At 33.4% G+C, this 10469-nt stretch overlaps 1 protein-coding gene and 1 pseudogene across 1 annotated transcript; one reads left to right on the top strand and one right to left on the bottom strand.

Annotated features, from left to right (window-relative positions):
* The first annotated feature begins 2131 nt into the window (after window positions 1-2131).
* On the top strand, window positions 2132-7041 carry LOC120155639 (annotated as a pseudogene).
* A 1185-nt stretch (window positions 7042-8226) lies between these two features.
* Window positions 8227-8966, bottom strand: LOC120155654. Its single transcript, XM_039167158.1, has 3 exons — window positions 8679-8966; window positions 8398-8559; window positions 8227-8321 (listed from the first exon to the last, which is right to left on the bottom strand). Exons 1-3 carry the CDS (start codon window positions 8949-8951, stop codon window positions 8262-8264), a joined length of 495 nt encoding a protein of 164 aa, XP_039023089.1. The 5' UTR covers window positions 8952-8966; the 3' UTR covers window positions 8227-8261.
* Window positions 8967-10469: the final 1503 nt, after the last annotated feature.

Below are 10469 nucleotides of genomic sequence, written 5' to 3'. Positions count from 1 at the left end.
CAAACGCACCCTAAGGTTTGATTGGGGGAATGTGAGATTCCCATGTGAATGGAATCCACATTCCCATCCCCCGTTTGGTTGGCTGGGAATGTCATTCCCTGTAATTTTACATTACCAATAGTGGATTTTTTGGGGTATATTACCGGGAATGTCATTATCTCCTTTTTCTTAGGTATTGTTGGATTACCGGCGTTTTGGACTAAAATGCCCTTAAAAAAATTTTTTTCTTTCAAAAATATCCTTAATTTGTTATTGAATAATAAAAATTCTACGAATATTAAATTACAAATTTATCCTTAAACTATTTTAGATTTACAAGAAAAAATCTATAATTAAAATTTTATATGAAATTCAAGGGTTAAAATAAAATTTTACCCTTTCATTAAACCTTTTTATATTTTCAATTTTGTAAAAAAAAATTATATAAATTTTATGAATTTAATTTTTTTAAATAAAATATATAAATATTTTTCAACTTGTTAAAAAACAAATATATAATAAGGACAATTTGGTTAAATATACATTCTAATAATCTTTTATTCCTTTAACCAAACACGGTAATCTTACATTCCTGTTAAACCAACCAAACACAAAATATAACATTCCCAGTAATCATAGTCCCTGATAATCTTTTATTTCTATTAATAATCTTACATTCTGTGAAACAAACGCATCCTGAAAGTGTAATCCGGACGCAAATTTGCATCGAAGGGGGCAAATAAAACCAGATGTTTATTGAAAGACTAAGGGCCCCATCCTCTACTCGGGTTCGTTCATGACCAGACTGAAATTTTATAACACGGAGGTTATCAACCAGGGGGAGCAATTGGGATAGATTTTGGCAGTTCTATACATCGGAAAGAGTACGGATCATGGCATCCCGATTCACTGGTCGAGATGAAAGGAGGCGCATAACCAGCCACTACGTTGATTCAGACTGATCCGACACTTTGGAACATCAAGAATCGCCACCTCCACATCCATCAACGATAGATTCTACCATGGTTTTCAGAACCGGACCGGTTAACGAATCGATCATGTTACCGGTTTAATCGGTCGAATATGTCCGACTGATCGAAAGAATCGGAACACGTCATAATTATTTAAAAAATTAAATAAAAATACCAAAAATATTTAATAAAAAATAATTTTTTATATCACAAGTCATATTCAAAGCAAGTCATAACATATATAAGTTAAAAACCATAAAATTAAGTAAAACAAAATGATTCAAATTAACTATAACATAATATTTAAAGTAAAACATATTAAATAATAAATATAATTATATAACTATAATTAAAAAATAAATTTTGGGTTAAAAAAATCATAACAAAATGATATTGTTTGGTTTAATTTTTTTTTAAATAATCTCACATGGCTAAGAAACATAGAAGAGCATCCCAAAAGTCTAAAGAGTAAAAAATATGAGAACAAAATAATCTCACATTGCTAAGAAACATAGAAGCGCATCACAACTAACTTCTATAAATAATAGAGGTAATTTGACATTCAAAATCATGGAGCCTTTTGGAGAGCATTGAGTGAACTATTCTTTCACTTCAATCAAGCTCGAATTTTATGTTTCAATCGAGCTTCTAAATTTTTTTTTGAGTTCAAGCCTTTTTGAGTTCAAGTTTCAATATTATATTTCGAGTTTAAGTTGAACTTGATAATTTTTAGCTTGAGTTTGAGTTGAGTTGAGCTTACTTTTAAAGTTTTCAAGTTCGAGTCGAGCTCAGCAATACTCGAGTTCGACTTTAACAAACGACGTTGTTTGGTTTAATTTAAAAAAAAAAAAAACAAAAATCCCCAGTTTTTCCCAGTTTTTTTCCGGTTTTTAGCCGATCCGGTTCGAACGGTTCAACGGTTCTGGCCGGTTCACTAATAGCGGTTCAACCGGTTTAAATTAAACTAGATTAAATAACGATTTCCGATTGAACTGACCGATCCGATCCGATTTTCAAAACAGAGTATTCTACCCACTTTATCACTTTAATGATTTTTTATACTTTAGTAAAAAAATCTTAAAATAATAATAAAATAATAAATTATCTTTAATTAGTCATGTTAAAAGAAGCACTAAATAAGAAAAGAAAATAAGGTTAAATCTAAAAATCCTTGATGTACAACGCCAAAAGGAACTGAAGCAGCAAGGGGAAAGGAGGCATCGGCTTTCTTGCTCCTTCCACAAACTTCGGCTTCCTTCCTTTATCCCTCATTTTTTAATATAATCTCTCCCAAAACTCTCTTTTCCCCTCTTTCGTCCTCAAAACATTCAAATCCACGGTCTCAGATCGAGGTATGCTTGATTCCGTTTTCCCTTCCATTTTTACTCTACATCTTTCTCATTCATTCAATCTGATTATTATTTCCTTCTTTCCTCCAATTTCGATTGTATTTGCTTTTGGAAGATGTTGCATTTTTTTTATCTTCAGTATTTTGATCGCGCTTTACAAATTTTAAATGTTTTATCCTAGGGTTTTAAATCTTGATTGCTTTCTTTGTTCTTTTATATATGTATAATTTAATCGGCTTTACCTATTCCTGCCCCTTTGATTGAGTCTCTGATTAGAAATTAGGCTTTTATATATACATGCATCTAATTACGTTAGTGTAAAGCCGGATGAATTTGCTTTCATCATTTTTATACAATTTGTATTTATTTAACTCGAATCCAATTCCCGCACCTAGAATTTCAAATCTGTATGTCTATAAGATTTCCCCCCAATATGTTTAGTAGCGGAAAGTTTTGTCTCGAATAAATAGATATAAGTGTGTAAAGCTAATATAATTTCACAACAGTCTAAGCAGATTTGCCTTATATGTATATTTGTAATTAGTAAAAAAATGTTGATAATTATTTTGTGTTATAGCTGTCGCTTCTTTATGATTTTTTTTAGAAAATCATTTTCATTTTGGAATTGTTTTCCATGTTTTATTCTTTTATTTTTTTAAAAAATTATTTTATGTAAACTGTTTTAATTAGTGATTGGAATTTTACAAGCTAAATACTGAAAAGAAAACCTTCATTTGTTTGGAGGAGTATTGAAAAAGTATGATTGCTTTCAACAATTATAGGGTTGCACTTCAGTTTTTTCCCAAGAGTAATGAGAAATGTTTTGAATTGTTCTTGCTGTTGCATTTCAAAGGATTGAGTTTACACTCGAAACATTGGTTTGCTGGTGCTAAATAGTTTATTCTTCTATATATTCTCTATAATGTACAAGCAAAAATAAAAGGCAAAACTTTGGTAAAAATTAATAAATAAGTTAAATGTGAAATCATATTTGCTCTTGTATTCTTATACATTTTGCTTTTAGGACTTTTTTATAATCATGGTATGTACATTTTCACTTCCAGTGTATGTTTTTCTCACTTCCTTTTTCTTTTTCCCTAAAATATTTATGTTCTATCTGGTCATAGGATGATGAAATGCATTATGCTATAAAGTTATATTTTTGCCTCTTCCTTTGTTTCCTACTATCTTTATTTGTAAATAGAGACCAGTCATTTATATGTGATTGTATATTGTTTTATGATTTTAGAAAGTTTTTTTTACAGTTTTACTTGCTAATTTAGCTTTGGTTTTTTTATTAATTTCGGAATATTTAATTTATTAAAAAAATGCTTTTCATTGCAAGCTAAAATGCTTTTATGTAGTAATAAACATGGCGGACTGTCCGTGTGCTTTAAGCATGTTTTAGAAGTTTGCAGTTTGTTTATAATTAAATCATTTTAGAAAATGTACCATATAGTTTAGATCTTGATTTAGAAGTGACATTTTGTACTACTTTGGTTGGGAAATTTTTAAAATAAGGAACGGTTTTAGTTATTGGATGGAGGTAGATTTTTAAAGACTGAATTAATTTTTTAGCAATTTCCTACTTATTAGCACACTTGAGTAGGCTTTTTACTTTTTTTATATATATAAAAGCTGTATGATCATTTTGTCTTATGTTCTGTCGTTTAAACTTTTTCTTAAATTTACACAAGCTTCTTCATAACTTATATTAGGAATTCCATCAAAAATGATATATGTCCTTGATAGTTGTAAGTTAGAAAGAAAGTTTTTGGATATAATTTGACTGTGGTTTCCAGATTATTTGTAAAGATGTCATGCAGGTAGAATATGTACTTGCAACAAACAATTCTTTGATGAGTTCAATGGAAACTCACCAAGAGGTCAAGGCTTCAAACAGATGGACCGCTTCTTGATCTGGTGGCTGCCATCCAATTTATGATATGGGGTGGGTTAAGATAGCCCGGGGTGTAGTTGTGTAGGGCAAGGGTGCTAACTATGTAACGGTAAACGAATAGAAAGCGGTAATGGATTTAACACTTTATGCACTTGCATATCGTGCTTGACACCATTTTACTTGTAAACTTGGCCCCTATTTCTAGTTTCAGTGAGCATGGCTGTTTCCACTTTGAAACAGTTCTCTAGAGGTGATTTGTGCAGTGTATTCTTAGTTTTAGTTGTGACTTCCCGTTGTTACTTTTCTTGTTATTTGCCTCATCATATATCATTAATATTCAGTTATGTCACAGAAAACATATGAAGAAGCTAACTTGGTCACACAAATAAATTTTTGCTTTTGCTTAAATATCTGGAGTGTCTTTGTGATGCAGTTAGTGGTAGTATTATTAATAATTGCAAACATCATATATCATCTGCCAACAACGAATTTGGTCTCTGATAGTGCGATGCTCTACTTCTGTTCGGAAACTGGAATTTGAAGATTTAGATTGGCATTTCATTTGTAATCATGACTTTTACATTTACAAGTGTTCTGTCACCCAAGTTGCCCTCTTTTTGAATTCTATGTTCCCAAACTTGACTTCAGTGAGCTTGCCTGTGTGGATTTTCATAGTATTGGCATTTTGGTATATTCCATCTAAGAACAAATGAGGATGGTGCTGCATGTTTTGACATGACCTAAAAGATCTCTTCCGTGTTCTTTTTTCCCTTGACAGACCTGTCTATTTATTATCAACTAAGATCCAAGATGTTACATTGTCTGAACGTTTGTTGATTGTGCTGAGGATGTATCTTCTAGCTGCCTGATAATGATCCCGTATTTTTCTTTAATTAGAGATCTTACTGTTAGTTGAAAGTGTGTACATTTTCAGTTTTAGGTAACACAAACATTGCATTTGTCCCTCATTAAAGTAGGAATAGCAGGAATTTTCAAACTGTAGTTCAGCTTCTTTAGTCTGAGTCAACAAGACAACTAATACTGGTTTTCAAATTTTTGGCATTGAATTCCATTCTTTGTTGCCTTAGATGTGTGCATTTCTAAGTATGTTAGGTGTAATTTTTTCTGAGAATGCACACCCATGCTAACAGCAATCTCTCGTTCCCTAGAGACACTACTTTTTGTTATTAAACCAGAACATAAATGTACAACAAACCTAAGGCCTGCTATTAGATGTGAATATGTAAGAGGTAGATTTAACCTGTTTATAACCTAAGTTATAGCATGTATGATTATTAAACAAAATCCTAAAGGACAGCTCCTTACACATAACTAACATCGAAAACTAAAGGTTGCAAATGCCAATGAACTTTCTTCTCTGACGCTAATATACTTTCCCATTCAAATCCACTTAGTTGTCTCAGGTTTTAGCCATGTTCTGTACTGGAAACACGGGACATCGTTATTGCTGTTCTGCAAATTTTGAAGTCTGCATTAAGTGCATGCACTGCACTTTGTGTTCTCGCATGAAAAAGTTTTTATTCGCTCTTCCGTAGTCCCATTATAAAATGTGGAATATGGGATCAAGTTATTAACTCCGTGTAAAGTGCTAGTATTTTTATTCTTGATTGTTTTTTACAAAAAAGATCTATTTTAAGTGGATCAGATCTCATTTTTACCTTTCCCATTCTTTAGGTAAAATTGCAAATGGCCAAAGTTAGCAAAGTGCGAAAGTCTGATTCACGTCAAAAAAAGGTGAATCCTTATATATGGCCATCTTACCCTAAGAAGGCTGGCAAAGGCACCCAACAGAAAAAATGTTCAAAAGCTTCAGAGAAGAAAGATTGGGAAACTGCAAAATGTTCCGTTTGTCTAGAGTTCCCTCACAATGCTGTTCTCCTCCTTTGTTCCTCTTACGACAAGGGTTGCCGCCCTTACATGTGTGCCACTAGCCGGCGCTTTTCCAATTGCCTTGAGCAATACAAGAAAGCCTACACTACAGTAACTTCAGTGGACAGTGGTTCGACAGATAATTCAGGTATTGTTTCAGGTGTGGGAGAGTCTGTTGAAAAGATGGAAGTACCAGAGCTTCTATGCCCACTCTGTCGGGACAAGTGAAGGGTGGACGGTGGTAGAACCTGTACGGAAATATCTCAATAGGAAAAAGAGATCCTGCTTGCAAGACAAGTGCTCCTTTGTTGGAACTTACAAAGAGCTCAAAAAACATGTTAAGGCAAAACACCCATTGGCACGACCTCGAGAAGTGGACCCTGTGCTTGAAGAGAAATGGAAAAAGCTCGAGAATGAGAGAGCACGGGATGATGTAATCAGTACAATCATGTCATCAACGCCAGGGGCTGTGGTGTTGGGAGATTATGTGCTCGAGCCTGGATCTCGTGGTGTCTTCAGAGACGAATATGATTCGGATGACTCTTTTGATGATGGTTTCCTTCATCTGGACTCATCTGTTAGGTTGCATAGCAGATTCATGGATTATGACCTATTCGACGATGGAGGTTTTGGGATGCACCGTGCTTTCCGTGCAGTTTCTCCGGCTGCTCGATCTAGGCCTTCTCGCTTGTTGGGGTCCTTAGGACTAAGGCGAATTCCCTGGGCCCGAGGGCATAATAGAAGCCGATAACTTTGTGTGTTTACCTATACAATGAATGGACATTTACTTAACCGCACTTGAGAGTAAGTAGATATATTTTCCAATGGTTCACATGGTGAAATTTATTGCAAGGCAGGGTAAATGAACGAATTGTAGGACAGTAGGTCACTGGTGGCTGTAGGTTCCATAGTAGGTTATTTGTAATGGAATATCATTTGGGGGGTTGGGTTCATTTGGCAGCTAAAAGAATTCAAACATTCTTTCTATTACTATCACTAGTCTCTTTGGTAGGCAACGTTTACTCGATGCTCATCTTTTCTAGTGTCGATATCAGATCTTCAATTGACACTAAGATTAAGTTTTAATATTTGTTTCTTATTAAAAGAATAAGTGAAAATGATAAGATTCTTGTGTGAAAATTCTATTTGGATTAATTTTTAGATTTAATAAATTTTCATTTCTAGTCGGCAACTAATCCATTCTGATGCACTCCTCGTGTAGCTTTGACGCTACCAAGTCAATCTGATGCACTACTCATGTAGCTTTGACACTACTATGTCAAGTGGTTGAGAGAATTGTTGTACTCCCTTACAATTTTTTATTTACTATAAATTTGAATGTCGGCTTGGACCAAACGAAATTACTATGAATTAAGAAATTAAAGGTGTTGGATCCATGAAGATTTTATTTTATCTTGATTTTTAGGTGAAAACTAAGGTGCTACCTTCTCCTGTGCTATCCCCTCTCGGCTCTCGTAATGACCGTTTGATCTAATGTGAAGAATGAATGAAGTCCATTGATGATTTCACGTGGAATAAATTTGTACCCTTTTCGATTACTTCAACTAGACCGAGAGAAAAAATTAGGACTCGATGAATTTCGATTGGATCTAATAAGGTCAAGTTTTTCTAATGGCAAGTTTTTGTCTTAATCTATCTGGTTACATTCTGTATTGCTATATTTTTCATGCTCTACTTATAGTGACATACAATGGTGGATATATATACCAACTCTAAAATCTTATTTTTCTTTGAATAGTTATTTATTTTATTGATAACACCCGTTTTGAAATTTTATTTATGCTCACTCAATTCAAAAATTTTGTTGTTAATATGTATGTGTTCACTCTAAACAAATATTTCAGAATCCGTCAGTGATAACAATTTTTCTCGCATTCTAATGCCCGAGTCTTTTTTCGTATTGATCATGCAATACAAATCACCCTTTTTCTCTAAAGTAATATCCTTTAAAAGAAAAAGAATAATTAAAAATACATTTTCTAAGTAATAAATATTTCAAGGAAATTTGTTCATAGTAATAGTATTTCTGTTTTAAAATCATTACATATTGTTTTACAGTTTTGAGTAACAAAATGGGCTTCAGTTTAGACTTTTAAGGACGCAAATCCTGCAGTCTTCCACTTACAATTCTGGGATCATCTTAATTTTGCATCAGCCCTTTCTTCGTCGCCAAACAAAAGATAATACTCTGAACATCCGCTTCAGTTTGTCCTGTGTGACAATTTTTTAAATAGAACATGTAAATGATATAAATGAACATAAATGGATAAATATACAATGATTTTACCCAAAGTTTTCTTCTCCCAGATATCTTTTTCGTCCCTCTACTGTTTCGTTCGTTATTCTCCTCGGAAGGAATACGTTGATACTTCCATCCAGATTTTGTCTTCCGAGAAATCCCCAGAAATGAAATCCCTATTCTTCTTGGCTTGATTGGACACTTCCATTTCTGTTCATCGTATCATTTTCCAACTATATACATTGACCTAATTTCGAATAACATTCGTGCATGGATATACATGATTGATGAAATCATGAAAGTGTTAAAGAAAAAGGGGAAAAACTTGCCTTGGATTCGTGCCTTGAACAAGTTTCAGTCCGTTGAATTTGGGCATCGTTATCGGCCGATCTCAGTTCTTGAGTGTAAGCTAAAAGCCGAGCCCGACGATCATAGCATTGGCCCCTTTTAGGGTTATTGGAAACAGGGTTTGGCTTGAGTTTCTTGATGGAGGGAGGTGATGATTCTGCATACACAGTTATGATAACTCCATTGGTGTTGGCCATCTCGTTTCCACTCTTCTGCCCCTTCATTTCATTCTTTTTCCCTTCTTGTTTCCTCATTGATTTGGTAGGTGTCTCCAAACAGAAACTTGGCTGGAAAATTTAACACTACTTTTCATTCTTTTAATGGACACTTTCCTTCCTCTTTTTCAAAGTTATTAAGACTAGTGGGGATATAGCCAATATTTTATATTAGGGTTGAATTATAAAATTTTAAGGATGATCTCCTCAATGTATCTCTAAAGATTTGAATAAGTGATTAGTATACTTGTGATATTCGATTCCTTAAAAAGATTTTTTTGGTATATTTAGAATTAATAATATTTTATTTAAATCTAAAGTACGAATATATATATCAGATAATACTTTGGAATTCCCTACTCTCTCAAAGAAGGATAATAAGGAAAATGGGTTGTCAAAATGACCTGCTTCCTTAACTTAGAAGGAGCAAAAATTCAACATAATGAAAAGGAGTATAATGCAAGGTGGATTTGGTGATTAACTACTTAATTGTTTTTATTATCTTTAATATTTTGTTTACGTTGCAATGCAACTTTATTTAATTATTAATAATTTTATTAGAGAATTGTTAAATATTGAGCCTTTTCATTTGTTTGTTACCCAACCCAAGTTGAAGCATTTAATCATGGGCTGAAATGTATGCCCACTTTGGCTATATGAATTAGGGCTGTAAATAAGACGAGACAGATCGCGAGCTATTCGAGATCGACTCAATCAATGCTCGATAAATACTCGGATCGAATGGACTCGACTCGAGCTCGAGCTCGAGCTCGACTTGAGTTCTTAAAGAATTGAAACGAGCTACTCGATATTCGACTCGAAAAGCTCGTGAGCAGCTCGAAAATATAATATATTAAGATTTTATTTAAAAAAATAAATTAATAATAATAATAATATTTATGTATTGATTTTTTTAAAAAAATACAGTAAGATTTCATGTATTTAAGGTTCATGTTCGAGTTTGAGTTTGAGGCTTCAATCGAGTTAAGTTTAAGATTTTTTTTTTCATTTCGAGCCTTTTCGAGCTGCTCACGAGCTTCAGTTCAGAATTTCGAGTTCGAGTCGAGCTTGAAAATTTTAAGCTCGCAAGTTTTCGAGTCGAGCCGAGCTCCATTTCAGAGTTTTCGAGTCGAGTCGAGCTCAGCAATACTCGAGCTCGACTCGGCTCGTTTACACCCCTAATATGAATAGTGTATTGCTTGCAATTGATGATTTTGCCACGTGTTGGTCATTTAGAGGTCCAACGTGGCTAGGTATAAACAAAGTATACTCCTATAGGCAACTCGTGTATGTGAACATGGAAGATATATTAAAAACAAGAAGCAGCTAGGGAAGTAGAATATGATGAAGTAGAATACAGGGTAGTTCTGCTATACGACAGTCTTAATATATAACTAATGAAAGGTATTATCGAAAATTTTAATATTTTTTAGTAAGGGCAAAAACCAGATGAAAAGTGATCAAATGGATTATACTCCCAATTCAATTTATTTTTCCTCACATTCTTTTTAAATATTTTTTTTGTTTAATTTATTAAGTTGTTTCCACAACAATAGA

Source organism: Hibiscus syriacus, unplaced genomic scaffold, assembly GCF_006381635.1.
Source record: "Hibiscus syriacus cultivar Baekdansim isolate YM2019G1 unplaced genomic scaffold, ASM638163v2 tig00111200_pilon, whole genome shotgun sequence".
NCBI classification, from domain to species: Eukaryota; Viridiplantae; Streptophyta; class Magnoliopsida; order Malvales; family Malvaceae; genus Hibiscus; species Hibiscus syriacus.
The sequence above is the reverse complement of the archived record's forward strand: the minus strand, read 5'-3'. Positions and strand labels throughout refer to the sequence as shown.